This window comes from Aulonocara sp. 'chitande type north' Nkhata Bay, linkage group LG20 (assembly GCF_057382095.1).
Source record: "Aulonocara sp. 'chitande type north' Nkhata Bay isolate Kocher_YH1m ecotype deep benthic linkage group LG20, A_spYH_male_GT1.1, whole genome shotgun sequence".
Taxonomy (NCBI): domain Eukaryota; kingdom Metazoa; phylum Chordata; class Actinopteri; order Cichliformes; family Cichlidae; genus Aulonocara; species Aulonocara sp. 'chitande type north' Nkhata Bay.
In genome coordinates, this window is record NC_141363.1 from 9,746,828 (window position 1) to 9,764,656 (window position 17,829).

General features: G+C 44.2%; 1 protein-coding gene across 2 annotated transcripts in view; it reads left to right on the top strand.

Annotated features, from left to right (window-relative positions):
- nphp4 (nephronophthisis 4) overlaps positions 1–17,829 on the top strand; it is a 173,969-nt gene that overhangs the window by 155,524 nt on the left and 616 nt on the right. For both annotated transcript variants that reach the window (XM_086276157.1, XM_086276158.1), the window contains 6 exons: positions 2,673–2,829; positions 3,371–3,441; positions 4,252–4,337; positions 5,833–6,004; positions 8,351–8,530; positions 14,968–15,111. In XM_086276157.1, coding sequence (XP_086132283.1) covers positions 2,673–2,829; positions 3,371–3,441; positions 4,252–4,337; positions 5,833–6,004; positions 8,351–8,530; positions 14,968–15,111 — 810 coding nt within the window. The remainder of the gene's footprint in view (positions 1–2,672; positions 2,830–3,370; positions 3,442–4,251; positions 4,338–5,832; positions 6,005–8,350; positions 8,531–14,967; positions 15,112–17,829) is intronic.

Consider the following 17,829-nt stretch of genomic DNA (forward strand, 5'->3'; position numbering starts at 1 on the left):
TGGCCTTCCTGGGGTTCACTGCCTTCAGTGTGCGCCTCACCTCATATTCCTGCACTATGAGGCTTGGGCTGCTGCTGTCCGATGTTTTTGCTGCTGCTGCCTCTGGTCCCTTCACCTCAAAGCGTGCGAAGAAGTGGTTCAGCTCCTCTGCAAGCTCCGCGTTACCCTCAGTCAACGTGGTATTGCCAGGTTTGTAGTTGGTTAAGTGCTGAACTCCCTGCCATACCTGTCGTGAGTTGTTGGTGGTGAAGTGGTCTTCGATCCTTCTCTTGTACGCTGCCTTGGCCTCTCTGATGCCTCTTTTCAACTGAGATCTGGCTGCACTGTACTGCATACCATCACCGGATCTAAAAGCGGCGTCACGTTGCTTCAGCAGAATGTAACACATTATTGTGACTGAATTCAGTAATCACTTAACAGTTATTGATCAAAATATTTGGCTTGTGCTATTCAAGTTCTTTCAATCAACTGACCTTATTTTGTGGTAGAGGTTGGCTAAAAATATCAGGATGGTTTATAACCTTTCAGAAATGGAAATCTTTGCAACAAAGTCGACAAATCTATCAGATCTATCAGTCTATCAGATAGACTGATAGATCTGATAGATGTCAATGACAGACATTATGGGACTCCGGTGATCCACGGTGAGAGCCATTAGCCACAGATAGAGATACTGTAACTCAGAGCAGTGGTAAATCTTCCTTTTCCTCAAGAGCTCATCTACAGCTCATCCAGGAGGTCACAAAATAACCAAGAACAACATCTAAAGAGCAGTAGACCTCATTTTTCTCAGTTAAGATAGAGTTCATGATTCAACAATAAGAAAGAGACTGTGCAAAAATGGCTTCCATGGAAGAGTTAAAGGTGAAAACTGCTGACCGAAAAGAAAATCTTGATGATCTCCAAGACTTTTGGGAACTAATAGAGTAATCAGACAAAAGCTGAACTTTTGGAAGGTTTGCACATCATTACATCTGGCAAAAAACCTAACACATAATTTCATAAAAAGAGCACAAAAGAAATGCCATACCAACAGTCAAACATGGTGGTGGTAGTGTGATGGGCTGGACCTGCTTTGCTGCTTCAGGACGCCTTGTTGTAATTGATGGAACCATGAATTTTGCTCTCTGCTCTCTGTTCATGCCCTGCAGCTCAAGTATACAAGTCCACCTCTGATTGGACCTAAAAAACTAAAATGAAGGTTTTTAAGTGGCGTAGTCCTGATTAAAATCAGATTGAAGTGTTTTTGAATGTTCTTAAACAGGCTGTTCATGCTTGAAAATCCTTCAACGTGGCTGAATTAAAACAATTCTGCAAAGAAGAGTTGGGCCAAAATTCCTCCACAGAGATGTGAAAGACTCATTACCGGTTATCATAAATGTTCGATTGCAGTTCTTCCTGCCAAGAACCACTTATTAGGTTTATGGGCAATTACCTTTTCACAAAGGGCCAGGTAGGGTTGGATAACTTTTTTTCTCTTAATAAATGACATCATCCTTTAAAACTGAATTTTGCATTTATTCAGGTTATCTTTGTCTGATATTATTGTTTGATGATATGAAACACTTAAGTGTGACAAATACAAAGACTGTACCCTCCTCTTGTCATATGACTCCACTGTCTCTGAATTGGATAAGTGGTTAAGAGAATAGATGGTTGGATTATCAGACCTACAGTTTGTGGTCCGGCAGCTGTAGCAGAAACTGTCTCCGACAGTGAAGTCACAGCAGCACACACTAGTTTTCCTAAAATATGACGCTTTGTGAGCAGGAATGAGCAATTCCAGTGTGTTTTCATATGCCGCTCTGATGTATGTGCCAGTTATCATATATAACCGTGCAGAATGACTACATGTGTATGAACACATTTGTGTTGATTCAAACAACTCCTGGGGGCTATGTTAATGCAGCAATCTTCAAAGCACATTCAGTCAGTCTGTGGGGGTTTTAGCAGTCAGATTGCAAGCAACTTTTATATTCTAGTGTACAGCTTTCTCCATCATCATAATACTCTCTGGTGAATTTTAATATAAAGTTTCCCCAAGGCTGTTTTTAAAAAGCCTGTATATGTTGTTTAGAAATGAACTGCTTCAGGAAGAAAACATGGCACACAGAGAGAAATCAGGAGGAAAAAGCCCTGTTGAACTAATGAAACCAGTTTGTGCTGTTACTACCTAGTATACACGACCTGGCAGCGCAGGAGCCCTAGAGGTTTTAAATCAGTCTATTTAACTAATCTTGTTTGGAAGAGAAAATGATTATGTTGAAAGTATTTGCTGTAGCCTGGTTAACTTTGACTTACACAACTACTAGTGAACTTTCCAAAACTTGAGTTGTTTACTTTTAGATTTACCTCTAAACACTAGAACGCGATAGATGAAAGATATGTATTCCTGCTACACAGATTTGTTTTACCAAAGTTTTTCTACGTGTAGTTTTTTTTTGTTTCCAGTACTGGATACCTTCTTTAAATTTCCAGAAACCCCTCTGGTCATACTGCACAACTTACCGTGCATGTAATGTATTTGCAATGCGAGGTAGTAACTTGAAGCTTCTAATGAATCTTAAACTACCTTATGATGCAAAACCTGTTTTAATGCACTGAATATCAGACTATCAGGTGAGGAAGTGACATGCTGCTAATAATGCTGAATTTTCACTTTATCTCCACAGGTTACTTTCAAAGCAGAAGATGGAAAGCCAATGGCCATCTGCCAAGTGAATGTGGAGCCAACGCCCCATGTCGTTGACCAGACTTTCCGACTTTACCACCCCGAGCTCTGTTTCCTTAAAAAGGCCATCCGCCTGCCAGTCTGGCACGACCCTGCAGGTTGTACAGATTACCCTGGCTATCCCCCATGAGCCAAGTATTCCTCGTCCTTCAACTCATATTTCTTGCTTTCTGAACTGTGCTTAAATTAGTCGTTTGCATATATTCCAGTTTTAATCAATATATCAAATGAAGATTAAAATATACATTCAGTTCTCATACTGACTTACTCTCCTGTGTGAGCATAAATGTGAATCACATGTTCACACGCACAAGGCGAAAACAATTTTGACAGCTTATGTGGGAAATGGGAATGAGTAATGTATTCTGCCTTCACTTTATTATGTTTTTACTAAATATCAACAGAAACAACTTTTCAATATCAGTGCAGTTTCTGTCAACAAAAAGGGTAATAAGAAGAGAGAAGTATCTGGATGCAGAGCAGGAAATGAAAAGCAAGAAATAAAAGTTTAAAATCAAGAAAATGTTTGATTGGCTTTTATGACTGGCTTGATGTTCTGAACTATAATAAAAACAATTTATAGTAAATAGTAAATTGATCTTATATTTGTTTTTTCCTGCCTCTTGTTGGGAAAACCAGCTATCAACCCAGATGCTCATGTTTCTGTCCGCTGCAGTGACCCTAACATCATCTGCCAAACAAGGATGCTGGTGAGTGAATGACATTGGATTTAATTCCTTCTGCAATTAACATACAAATATTAACAGGGTTAATTACTGAACTGATAACTGTTTGGAAGGGAAAGCACTTTATTCTAGCTGCACTGGTCTCTTTGTGTGTTGTCCTCCCTGAGTGTGACCATAGATAAACAGCCAGCCAAACTTCTTTTCAAGAGCCATTAAAGTGAGCGTGCTTGCTCCTTTAATGGCTTCATTCACAGCAATCACATCAAACTGACATCACTGAATTGGAGTGAAACCATAAAGACACACACAAACAACAACAACCTCTTATTAGGTTGTCATGTAATCCTCAGGTAAATATTGTTAAGTGCTAACACAGGACACTACAAGGTAAGTATCCTATAGGTATACAATCTAATATTTACACATTGGAAAATAAGCAGGTCAAAGGCAAACATATGTCTGCATCATTATCTCAGAGACTTCAACAAATCAAGCTACTGCATACTGACAGTGTGAGGATAAAGGCCATCTCATCTCATCATCTCATCTCAAAATGTCACAAAACCATCATCAGCCAGTTCTGTTTGAAGGATTGGATTCAACATAAAGTGTAATTCTTTGAGCTTCCTTCTGACATGTTTGTCTCTTTTTTACAAAACGTAATCAGGACAGAACTCTAGCTCATTTTTGATAGATTACAAGCTCTTTTGATAGAAGAAAAGGCTTGCCCTTGTGTCGTGCCTTTACACTATTGTAGTGCCAATGTGGGGTCTTTTTTATTTTTGCCTCTTTTTCCCCTCTACTCTTCCACCTTTTATCTGTTTCTGTCTGTAGGCACCAGGAGAGCCTCAAGATGTGTACTTGAAAGTGCCAGGGAGTCCCAGTCCACACATAAAAATGTTCTTTGTAATGGTTTTCACGTATGTATTATTTACTGGCCAGACACACACACACACACACACGCACAGAGCTTAGCCTGAAGAAGCATTCATCTTTGCAATAATTAAATTGTTCATGCAGGCTTGAATCAATTAACTAATCAGACTGAGGTTTCATGCTCTGGCTGCCTGCAGTTCCACAGTCCATCGTCCAGTTTGCCTAATCTCCATCAGGATTATGCACACCTTGTTTTTAATGTGATATACAAATACTTGTTTTCTATTAAATATCAGAGAGCTGTCGTTTAACTCTGAGGACATGAATATAAAAGCATTTTGCCTCGTTTCACATGATTTCATTGTTTTCCTCATTTTCCTCTGTCACTTAGTGGAAATGATGGATTGCATCATGCATATGCTCATTCACATGCACTCTTTCACACAATATACAATCCTAACCACAGATATGTGCATAGCACTACTAATGGTACTAATGGTTATGTTTAGAACAGGAGTGTCAAACATAAGGACCAGGGGCCAGAATTGGCTCAGCAAAGACTCCAATCTGATCCTCTGGACAGCTTTGGAAAATTTTTCCAGCTGATAAAGACAACCCTTTCAGCCGTGCATAAAGTAATATACAGTATAAACAATTAAATGGCAGAAATGAAACATTATATTTTTGGTTCATTGAGAAAACATTAGCTACCAGAACCTGCACTTTGTTGTCTTATGATAAGATATCTCAGGGATTAAATGTGTAGTTAAACGTCTTTTTGCTGACACAAAGGCTCATTCGTCCGGCCCACTTAAGATCAAAGTAGGCCGTGTGTGGCCCTCGATGTAAGATTAGTTTGACATCTGTGGTTTAGAATCTTTATATTACAACGTGCTTCCATCAAGAAGAGCACATACTGTATAGCTAATTTATTTTACTAATAAAATATATTGCAGAAGACACATTGCTTCTTCATTTCATGTCTAATACTGTCCTCTAATACTGCAGTATAAACCAGTCCCAAGTGCTGTAACACAGTCATTTGGCCCCCTTGCATTAGTGGTTGAGCATTTTTTTAATTTTTCACCCAAGTGTCGAGCAGCCAACCCGATTACCAGCAAATTACACGCAAATACATTTGTGAATTTGATCTGGATTTGATTTCTAACATTTAAAAAAAATATCTGACGATATCACTGTGAAAATATTTTAGCTTCAACCCTCCAGATGACGTGTTTGCCCTCAAAACCCCATATCACTTGAATCCTATTCCAAATAACCACAAACGCTTTATGAGAGCTGTTGTCTCAGAGCAGACCTGAGTAGGTGACTGCATCGCCTCCCACTCTGAGTCAGCTAGGGCCACTGAGACTGAATTCCTTTCATCTCAGCAGTGTGAGGATGATGTTGATGGCTCTGCTTATTAAAATGCTAGCACAGCCGTAGATCAGCCCTCCTCATCTCTTACCCCGTGCTGCACCGGCTGCATCTCCAGGGGGCCTTAGTTTAATTGTTCTTGATGATGTTTTTCCTCTGTAGTGATAAGTGGATGGCAGCGCCCTCCCAGATCTGGCAGATTTACGTGCACTTCCTGGAGCGTGTGGACGTCAGCTGTGTGACTGGCCAGCGGAGCTGTCAGTCACTCGTTCTGAGGGGAACGCAGGCTATCCGTAAGGTCAAGTGTTTCTCATCACACCCCGGCGAGATTGAGGTACGATTGTCACTAAACGCACTATTTTGAAATAGTAAACAATGTGCACATGTTCTCTGCAGCGTGGGATTCAGGCCTCTATCAAGATTTAAAGATTCATCAAAACTAAAATCAACTCACATGTGAAGTCATTATTTTATTAACCTGAGATTAAAAAAAAAAAAAAGTGAAGAAAAATGTTTTAAAGTGGGCTTTTTATGCTCATTTCACACTGCACATTTTTATTCTTAGATTCTACTAAAGCACCTTTGAATGATTCACTCCTCAAAAGACTTTGTATTTACTCTATACCTGGCCTTGGTGCAACCCCTGTGTTCATTTTCTCTCTGAAACAAGCTGTTTTAGCTCCCATCCCCTTTAGTTTAAGTCGCCTTTCTTCTGATTGGCTGTCCGTTACAAAAAAATAATGTAGTAACAACACATTTAAAAAAAAAAAAAAGCAGGTCGGTAAAGCTTCTTTGTGCCACTTGGATCCACTTGTCTAATAGACATAGCCAAACTGACCCTCTTCTGTAGCTCAGATCTTGTGTGCATCACAACCATTGCAGTAGAAAATTGTTGCTTTGTGGCAGATGTGTGAAGTGAAAGAAAAATAACATGTATTTTTGCTTTTTTGGATGACAGCTGCCCTTTAAGTGCTGGAGCATCGTGCTCCTGCTGATGTTGTTCTGACTCTCTGTTAGTCAACTGGATTTTGGATGAGGTCTTGCTTCCCTTAGGCTTTATGTGGGTCCCTTTAGGATCCTGTTGCACTTAATGTTTAAAATTAATTTTTGCACATTGGGCTCATTTAGTTCCATCGGTCCGGTTTTGGTTTTAGACCCACGAAGACCTCTAGTGGAGAGCTCCGTTCAATTCTTTATGAGTCCCAGGAATCTAGTTATTTAATCCAGCGTTCATAGCACTTCAGCTGAATATATAATTCTTGTTTTGAGTCAAGTTGAAAAGAGATCAAGAGCATGCAACCAGCAGTAGTAGTCTGTGGTGATGAACTATGCGTTACACCCTCTCTACCACCCGTACACATTCCCTGTCCTGTTACTCTCTGTTTCCCCCGCCACTTAACATTAGCTTGTGGTTCAGAGACTGGAGCAGCATCTTAGTCATCAAGGGTGCTTGGGTCTGGATGCATTTTTTATATGTGAAAGTGGCATGTTCGAACTAAAATTAGGCTTTTACTGTATTGTGTTCTTTTTCAATTGGACAAAATCCGACTGATGCAGACGACACTCAACATACAGGACAAAAAAAATGCATAAATCTCACTTATCTAAAAAAAAATGTTGAGGGATTTATTCTTGACAAATGATCTTTTTATCGTGAGCAATTTTGAAGTTGCTCATCTAAAGTGATTTAATGCAAATTGTTCTCTTAGCAGCAAAAGGAAAAAAAATGGAAGCAATTCCTTCCCTTATAATACCTCCAGTTTAAGATTTGAATCATTGTCAAGAACATGCAAATGCAGATTGACAGCATAATAGGTCTTTTTATGGGGTTTCATTTCATTTTATTAGGTTCCCTCGTTACTTCCTGTCTTCATGCCAGATCATGTCGGGACCCAGTTTGATACAATTTGAAAAAAATTAGCAGTGGCTTTTATGCACTCTGAACATGTGAAAATATGCTCCAGGAGTGTCACATTGCCCTCTATTTTTAATAGATTGTTTCTTATTCATAACTGAGTACAAGAGTAGAGGGAGCGTGACAATACTTCTTCCTCAGAGTTGGAATAAAAGGGCATTTTATAGCATTCATGGAGAAAAAAAGAGAAGTGATAGACTGTCACAACCACCACGGGTGCATACAGTATGACCCAAACATGTTTTACCTTTAGAAATAGGGTACTGGCTGAAAAAGCGACAGATGTATTTTTAAAGATTTCGGCGTACGCATGAGCAGCTGCTTTGATCTGACTCGCGGCAGGTTAGCTCACAGTGGAATGCATTGGAGGAGTTCTATAAAGCAGGATAAAGCTCAGCGTCAGTGAATAGCTTTGCTTTTCTCAACAGATTGAAAAGGAGCTGCACAGTAAATCTCATTCCCACATTCTTATTTCTGTCACTTTCCTGCCTCTACTTCTCTCATTTCATTGTCTGCCTCCCCCCTTTTTTTATTGAACCTCATTCACCCTTTCTCTCACCCACTCTCCTTTAATCTGCACACTTCCTTTACCTTCCTCTGACTCTGTTAAGCATCTTTTCCATTAATTCTGTCCCTCTTCCATTTCTTATTAAATGTATCTCTTCTCTTTGAACACTGTCACATTCTTTTTGTCACTTGGTCGACACATTTCTCAGTCCACTTGCCAAACCCAATAAACTTTAATGGCCTTTGCCTTCTTTTTAGGTGGACCCAGCGGGTGTGTTTGTTTTGCCTCCTGCAGCAGTGCAGGAGCTCCAGCTGAAGGTGCAGCCATGGCAGGCTGGCAGCCGCTTTCTGTACGTGAACGCGGTAGATGTGGAGCAGCAGCGGCTGGTCACCGCGTGGCTGCTCTGTCTCAATGTTCACCGTCCTGTGCTGTCCAAGGTAGGACCCTAAAAAAAATCTTGTGTTTTTATCGTTTCCTCATATGGGTATCGGCCATCATTATCCAGTGGGGCACATTTGGCAACCCGGGTTTTTACCCTTTTCTTCACTGTGTCAGCAGCAGCAGCAGAACAGTGTGTTAAATACAGTTCCAGGTGTCTGTTTGAAAGCCAAACACTACAGCACGAAAGCGTCAGATTTGCAGACCTGCTCATCACACCGTTCTGCTGCAAATGTGGTTGATGTGTTAATTAAAGGTCTCCCTTGAACTTGAGCGCTCCCCCTCCCAGTCATTAAAGGACAATGTTTTAATCATTTTTGCACTGCTGTTGGTTAAATAACAAAAAGCATTTCTCTGAAAAAAGCACTAGCTAAAGCTAGAAGCTTGATTCTGCTTAAAGGTAACATGCTAACCCTTCCCAGGCACCTACAGGAGCTCAGTCATTCATCTTTTTCGAAAAGCAGGACAGTGTCTACCAAGCAGCTAGCTGCCTAGCTTGGTAACTTGTACGGCAATAATCTACCACAATATCAATACAATAAAAGTGTTTGTGCCACCTAGTTTTGTCTCACCAGTGTTGTAGAGTATATTTCATTATCAACCTTTTTGGGATTTGGGATTTTCCAACTCTTTGGACTCTCCTGCTCTGTACTCGTAACATTAGCATTGTGAGCACTGTGTGCATTTAGTCAATGACCTAAATTTGCCTTTCAAATGTGTTCCTTATGCAACAGTGTTGCGTTAATAAACTGCATTATGGTTGCCTCTCATTTTATCATCACTTTGTGAAGCTCTAGTGATTTAAAAGGGAACCCCCAATTTTACATAACACTGGGAGTAATACTGCCTATGCGGAAAGAAGATTACCAGCTATCATCTGCAGCTTTCCAGCAGGGGTAACCATTACTAACCTAACACACCACAATCTACCAGCAAACTGGCTTTGGCTCTGAAGGATTCTGGACATGCGTTTGAAGGATATCAGTGTATGAAATAAAAAAAATATTTAAGAGGAAGACAGAAGATTTGACATCATGATTTCATTTTTATAGTACTTGTATTTGTAACAGATTCAATACTTGAATCATCCGGGTACTTCCCAAGGCCAGCTCAACATTCCCAATCCCTTTATAAAGAGCAGCAGACCAGTGCTTAGATCCAATTGTCTTTAATAATGCTCTTCTCTGCCTTTCTCAATCAAATGTCTAATCAATTGACTGTGTACCTAACTGGCTGACTGGATTATGCTTTATGCATTATAGGTAAAGTACTAAATTTGTCATGGTCCTGGGCCGTGTTGGCCCAGTATTCTTAGTTTCCATGTATTTTTGTATCTTGTTCCTTATTTAGGCCATGCTTCCTGGGTTGATCTGTTACGTTGTTCCTTATGTGCGTTCCCTTTGTGACTCTCACCCCCTGCGTGCCCCTCTGTGTATCTGTGAGCCTTCGTCTCTCCTTATGTTTTATTCCATGTTTCCCCTGCCCGTTATGTCTAAGTTCTCCCCGTGCTCTCTCTCCCCCCTGTGTGCCCTCTCTGTATTTATGAGCCCTCGTCTCCCTTTGTGGTTGTTCCATGTTTCCCCAGCCCGTTATGTCTGTGTTTTTCCCCGTGCTCTCTCTCCTCCTGTCTGAACCTCTGTACTTCCTGTTTGACTCTGCCCGTCTCCCGTCAGTGTCTCGTTATGGTTATCTGTGTCAGCTGTGTTCCCCGTGTGTTCCCACTTTCCTCGTTAACCCTCTGTGTATTTCTGTCTGCGTCTCCCTCTGTTCGGCGTCGCGTTCTCCCTCATGTTGTGTGGATCTCCCTGTGTCTACCTTCGAGTATTAGTTTACGTTTTTCCGGTTTAGTTTTGCATGTCCTGTATTCTGTCCTGCCAGCATTAAAGCTGTGTTTCTTAAGTTCATCCCCGTGTTTGTGAATATTGCTATTGGGTCCTTCTCCTGCCTGCCACACAACGTATCATGACAGAAGAACGCGACCTCGACATGGACCCAGCGATTCACAACCCCTCCGCTGAGCTCCGTGAGGATCTAATCCACACGGTGGTATATGACTGTCAGAAGTGGTTGACGCTGCCAAGGGGAGGATACCGGGAGATCTTAGCCAGCCGTCTACAGCGGATGGTGTCCGGACTCCCCTGGTTATTCGGCGCGCTACACCCCCGCATCCGGGACTTCCTCGTGTCCACCATGGGCATCCGCCCGGAACTGCCTCTCCGGTGGGAAGAGTCGGAGGACGTTCAGTCCGGTCCGCTGGAGGATTCGCGGCCCGGCTCAGCTCCTCCACCATCCCGGAGAAAACGGCGTTCACGCCGCCGTCGCACCACCCCACAGCCGGACATTCGGACTTCTAATTCACCTGCTGTGGTGAGTGAGGACTGTGTCTTTTCCAGACATTATGACTGTTCATTCAGGAGCTGTGTCTTGTGTGGCGGATGTTAAAGCGAGCTGCTTATCGCCTGTGCAGCTACCAGCGGCTCAGTTAGCACCCTCGCAGCCACCCTCAGTTCAGTTAGCTCCCTCGCAGCCACCCTCAGTTCAGTTAGCTCCCTCGCAGCCACCCTCAGTTCAGTTAGCTACCCTCCTGGAAGCCCCCGCTGCCTGGTATTCTCAGCATCGGCATCTTTTCCCGTCAAGGTTTATCGCTAAATCATTCGATCCTCCCTTAAGAGAGAGACTGCGTCCTCGCTGCCTTCACCCCAGTACACCAGTGTCACCTGGGTCTCCAGTAGCTCAGCTCCCAGTGTCACCTACCCGGCAGCCACTTTCAGCTCAGTTTCCAGAGCCACCTGTTTCAGTTCAGGCCCCAGTAGCTCCAGTGCCGCCTGTAGCGCAGGCCCCAGTAGCTCCAGTGCCGCCTGTAGCGCAGGCCCCAGTAGCTCCAGTGCCGCCTGTAGCGCAGGCCCCAGTAGCTCCAGTGCCGCCTGTAGCGCAGGCCCCAGTAGCTCCAGTGCCGCCTGTAGCGCAGGCCCCAGTAGCTCCAGTGCCGCCTGTAGCGCAGGCCCCAGTAGCTCCAGTGCCGCCTGTAGCGCAGGCCCCAGTAGCTCCAGTGCCGCCTGTAGCGCAGGCCCCAGTAGCTCCAGTGCCGCCTGTAGCGCAGGCCCCAGTAGCTCCAGTGCCGCCTGTAGCGCAGGCCCCAGTAGCTCCAGTGCCGCCTGTAGCGCAGGCCCCAGTAGCTCCAGTGCCGCCTGTAGCGCAGGCCCCAGTAGCTCCAGTGCCGCCTGTAGCGCAGGCCCCAGTAGCTCCAGTGCCGCCTGTAGCGCAGTCCCCAGTAGCTCCAGTGCCGCCTGTAGCCCAGTCCCCGATAGCAGTACGGTCCGCTGGTCAGCTTAACATTCAGCCAGGGGTCTCAAATCTCTCTGGCTCTGCATCAGCTCCTGCTGGGAGCTCGGATGAGCTCATCCAGGACTCCGCGGCTCCCACGCCGCCTTCTACCTCGTCAGCTGGAGGGTCCGAGGGGCCCGTTCAGCCTCCTGTCTCCGCTGGAGGGTCCGAGGGGCCCGTTCAGCCTCCTGTCTCCGCTGGAGGGTCCGAGGGGCCCGTTCAGCCTCCTGTCTCCGCTGGAGGGTCCGAGGGGGCCCGTTCAGCAACCTTCCTCGTCAGCTGGGGGTTCAGGAGAACCGCACCAGCCTCCTGCCACGTCAGCTGGAGAGTCCGAGGGGCCCGTTCGGCCTCCTGCCACGTCAGCTGGAGAGTCCGAGGGGCCCGTTCGGCCTCCTGCCACGTCAGCTGGAGGGTCCGAGGGGCCCGTTCGGCCTCCTGTCTCAGCTGGAGGGCCCGAGGAGCCCATCCAGCCACCTTCTGCTACGCCTGGCCCAGCCTGTGCTTCGTCAGCTGCAGCCTGTGCTTCGTCAGCTGCAGCTCCAGAGCCCTCGCCTGGCCCAGCCTCAGAGCCCTCGCCTGGCCCAGCCTCAGAGCCCTCGCCTGGCCCAGCCTCAGAGCCCTCGCCTGGCCCAGCCTCAGAGCCCTCGCCTGGCCCAGCCTCACCTGCCGCAGCTCCGGCCTGTGCTTCGTCTGGTCCTGTGCCCACCGGGCCATGGCCAGCACGCCTGACACTGGAGAGCCGCCGCTGCCTTCCGCACGGCCGGCCTCCTGAACTGCTCCGTCGTCTCCTTCGCCGCCGCCGCCGCCTTCCGTGCAGCCGGCCTCCTGAACTGCTCCGTCGTCTCCTTCGCCGCCGCCGCTGCCTTCCGCGCGGCCGGCCTCCTGAACTGCTCCGTCGTCTCCTTCGCCGCCGCCGTTGCCTTCCGCGCGGCCGGCCCCCTGAACTGTTTCCACGTCTCCGCCGTTGCCTTCCGCACGGCCGGCCCCCTGAACTGTTTCCACGTCTCCGCCGTTGCCGTCCGCATGGTCGGCCCCCTGAACTGCACTGTGTTTTGGGTTGTTTTTCTTGGGCTCCGGTGTTTGCTGTGCTCCTTTGTTTTCTGTTCCGTGCCCTCCGTCCTGGGCCCCTGCCGCCCGCCCTGGGTCGTTTTCTGTTTGGTTTTTTGTTTTCCTGTGTTTGGGCTGTCTGGAGCCAGCCCTTAAGGGGGGGTGATGTCATGGTCCTGGGCCGTGTTGGCCCAGTATTCTTAGTTTCCATGTATTTTTGTATCTTGTTCCTTATTTAGGCCATGCTTCCTGGGTTGATCTGTTACGTTGTTCCTTATGTGCGTTCCCTTTGTGACTCTCACCCCCTGCGTGCCCCTCTGTGTATCTGTGAGCCTTCGTCTCTCCTTATGTTTTATTCCATGTTTCCCCTGCCCGTTATGTCTAAGTTCTCCCCGTGCTCTCTCTCCCCCCTGTGTGCCCTCTCTGTATTTATGAGCCCTCGTCTCCCTTTGTGGTTGTTCCATGTTTCCCCAGCCCGTTATGTCTGTGTTTTTCCCCGTGCTCTCTCTCCTCCTGTCTGAACCTCTGTACTTCCTGTTTGACTCTGCCCGTCTCCCGTCAGTGTCTCGTTATGGTTATCTGTGTCAGCTGTGTTCCCCGTGTGTTCCCACTTTCCTCGTTAACCCTCTGTGTATTTCTGTCTGCGTCTCCCTCTGTTCGGCGTCGCGTTCTCCCTCATGTTGTGTGGATCTCCCTGTGTCTACCTTCGAGTATTAGTTTACGTTTTTCCGGTTTAGTTTTGCATGTCCTGTATTCTGTCCTGCCAGCATTAAAGCTGTGTTTCTTAAGTTCATCCCCGTGTTTGTGAATATTGCTATTGGGTCCTTCTCCTGCCTGCCACACAACGTATCATGACAAAATTCTTCTTTTGCCTGTTGTGTACAGAACATATTTCTTATGCACTACACAGCAGAAATATACATTTAATCAAATGAAATCAATTTAAGTTGATCAAATATCCACTTCTCCTAAAATGCTAAACAATCAAGTGATTGACAACAATCACATTTTCTCTGACAACAAAACAAAGAAAATGTAATGCTTAAAGGGTATTGCAGTGGTTATTTATCATCTCACATTGCATAAAGTTATCTTGCTTTAAGTCAGGGATTGCCAAACATTACTTTAAAACCATGAAATAAGCATCTGAAGCCAGTCTTGGCCATAGGATGGCTGCATGTCTTCCCTGTGTGGTGCCTTTCTAGGTTGGATTCCCAGCTGTCAAAGAGTGAGAGGCAGGGCACAACCTGGACTGGTTGCCAGTCTATTGCAGGGCTAACACAGAGAGACAGACTCACGTTTACACTTATAGCCAATTTAGAATTGACAGTTAAGCAAATGAGCATGACCTGTGGGTGGAAGCTGGGGTACATGGAGAGGACCCATGTAGGCACAGAAAAAACATGAAAATTCGGCATAGAAAGCCACCAGACAGTTGTTGAATTCAAATCCAGGATCTTCTTGCTGTCAGGTGTATGCCAAACACTGTAGGAAAGTATTTCTTTCAGTGGACATCCCTTTACAGATGCTCATTAGTGGTAGTGGTAGTGTAGTGGTTAACACATTTGCATTAAATGCAAAAGATCCCTGGTTTGAGATTGGCAGGAACACAAACCCAGCTTTAAGGGGTCATAGGCTAGCGTACTCTTAGTGCCAGTACCAAGACTGGATAAAAGTGAGGGAAGCACCAGGTGTAAAATCTGTGCCAAATGAAACATGCGGATCCATCCACTGTGGCTGCTGTACAAATGCTCATTACACCAGTTCACAGGCAGCCAGCTTATCCTGCCAGCTTTGTACCATTACTTTGAAGTATCAAATCACATTCAGATCACACTTACAAACTGTTCAAGTTCATTTACTCTTGCAGTTTCACTGTAGGCAGCCATGGGCTTCCTTTTGTTGGATACTTCATCAAATCATCTGGTGCACTTGGATGAATCCTGCAGTTTTCTCAGCTCTTGTTTTCAGACATTTCAATCCCTCCCTCATTCCTCTGTGCCCAAGAAGGTTTGATGCTATAACACGTGTGTGTGTGTGTGTGTGTGTGTGTGTGTATTTGCAGGCTTTTGAAGTATGCGTTCCAGTTGGCGGTGGACGTGGCAGTTCCAGAAAAATCACCTACACCAATCCGTACACCAGCAGCCGTACATTCCTGCTTCGCTCTGACCATCCAGATCTGCTCCAGTTCAAAGAGGATAAATTCCAGGTAAAATGAGACTGGAGGCCGTCCACATCTCTTACCCCCATTAAGAGTAAAATCAATACTTTAATTAGTGACTAGAAGGAAAGAACCCTCCTCCTTAACAAAAGCTGCTCAGATAGTTTTGTTTCACGGAGTAATGGTACATATGTTGCTATGATGGTGTAACTGATGTCAATAACATTAGCTTTAACCAGCGGTGCTACTGACCACGTATAATCTGACACACTTTGACTAAAACGAAACTCTTTTTGACAGATTTTAGAAAAAAACTAGGCTAAAGTGCTTCCTGTGTGTCTAAGCAGTTAAGTCTTCTGACATTCTGATGGAGATTTCATCTACAGCCGATATGATGGAGCTGCCGTGTAGGAGGCAAGCGGTTAAATATTATTGTACTGGATCTTTTTCCCCAAGTTTCTTCTGGAGATTTTAGCCTGGTATCAGGCCCTGTCATCAGCTTTCATGCCCTCCCAGTCAAAATTATAAATGGGTTATGGCATAACAACGCTACTGTTTTGACCAAAAGGCTTATTGTAGAAAATATGAGTGTATGAGTCGTGAATATACAAAGCAATACTGTTGACTTTCTTGTCATCCTGACAGGTGAGTACAAGACATCAATAATTTCTAGTCTTTTATGTTGACTGCTCATTCCTCCGTAAATGGCTTCCTTGTCGGCTTTCAGAACTGAATGCAAAGAATATTACAAAGTCATTAGTGCTGCTGTTTTATTATTGTGCGGTCAGCCTCAGTGTCTCTAAAAGCTGATTTGCCCACATTCAGACATGAAACACTGCTGTCATTGCCTTTAATTTAGTGAGGTGTGATAAAATGCTAAAACAAATGAGAAACTATCATTTTAAATTAAGAAATAAATGAATGAGAGGCGAGGGGAGCCTGTTTTCACATAAACTATTAAAGAGTCTCATTGTTGTTGGCCAGAAGACACTGCATCAATTAGACAGGGAGGGTGAGCCAAGTGAAAAACAGCCCATTGTTTTTTCCATCTTGTCAGTGAAGCTCCAGGTGTCTTATAAAGAATTTACCATGCCTGTGGCATTAGGCAAATGTGGAGACACTTTTCTCTTTTTTGACATAACTACCTCACTGTGATAAAACCAGCTGTCAGGAGGAAAGGCGAAGCAGAGATCAATACTGCCATGCTTGTGGGAAAGATTACAGCATAAATCCCTTAAATTGACCCATATTTCTGTTGTTGGCTATTACAGAGAGTAGAAGGAAATATTTCTGGTCAATCTACAGTAGTGAGAAAGTAACAAAAAAACACCTGTTAAAGATCTACCTCACTGTGATGCCTGAACAGAAAAACAATCACAACATACAAATAAAAAATTCTAATACTAGACTTTCCACAGAGGCAGTCAGGAGGTTAGAACAACTGGTGCTTCCTCATTTAATAATTGTGTTTTAGACATGCCTGAAAAGGAGATGCCCACAGCGATGATAAGCATTAAAACAGTGTGGATAACCATTTGCTCCATATATGGGTCATTTTTGTCCTGAGAAATGTTTTCATTTTTGAGTCAGATCAGTAAAATACCTTCAAATCTAACTGAAATACACTCTGTTTATTATCTAATTACTGCATGGAAGAAGGAAACTAATTGGATACTGAAATGAGGTCACCGGAGTCACAAAACATGCGATTAAACACTTAGATGCGTATTTCCATGTGAAAGAACCAGAGCTCACTATTTTTGCATGGCAGTTGTATTTAATTTGTAAAGTAGGTTCTCTGTATATCTTAGGAGGTAAGGGAACAATCAATACAGAACAGTATCACAATATTGTGCATTGCAACGTTGTATTGATACACAGATACCAAATAAATTGTATTAAAGAAGTTAAAGCATAAAAAACAGCTGAACAACTTCTGGTGTCTAAATGTTGCCTAGAGCCTAAGATTAATCACAAGGCGATACCTGGGTCACCTGATAGGAGGTGACCTTTCTGCAAACAGTCGCAGTCTGACCTGGGCTGGCTGCAGTCACTCTCAGAGAGATTGTTGAAGGTTTGCAAATAATTGCTGTCTCATTTATAAATGCTCAGGTTTCCAAACATGTTGCCATCAGTCTGAATTGAGGGGATTCATTTCAACTGGCTGCCAGCTGGTAATAATCTGGTTATATTCATATAGAACGGTTGCTGACGTAATAAGTAAATAGAATTATGTTAAATGTGAATTTCTGTCTATGTAGACAGCAACAGATATGTGATTTTCAACAATTTCTTACAACTATTTGTTGTACTATCAGTAACTCACAATATATATTATTGCAGTATATTGCAATAATATATATTGTGAGTGAAGTATTGTGATAATATTGTATTGTGAGATGTCACCTTTGGTATATATTGGTTTCAGTTTTTTAAATGTGTTGTAGGATACGTATTTTTTCACTCTGAGGCATTGTCTTCATCTCAGAAGAATGAGTGGGGGTTTACATTCAGAAGTCTGGCTCTGTTACCGTGGCTACATGAGCACAGTGAAGTATATATGGTTAATCTAGTGTAAATGATCTAGTCTAGAAAAAGGGAGTCACATCTATAACTGGTTTACAGCTCTAATAATGTTAACAGATAACATCAGACAGTGTTATTGATCCCTGTCAGGAAAGTCATTTAACCCATCCTAAGCATTAGGAGCAGCAGGCGGCCACAGCGTAGCACCTGGGGACCAGCGGCTAGTTAAACCCAGAGCTA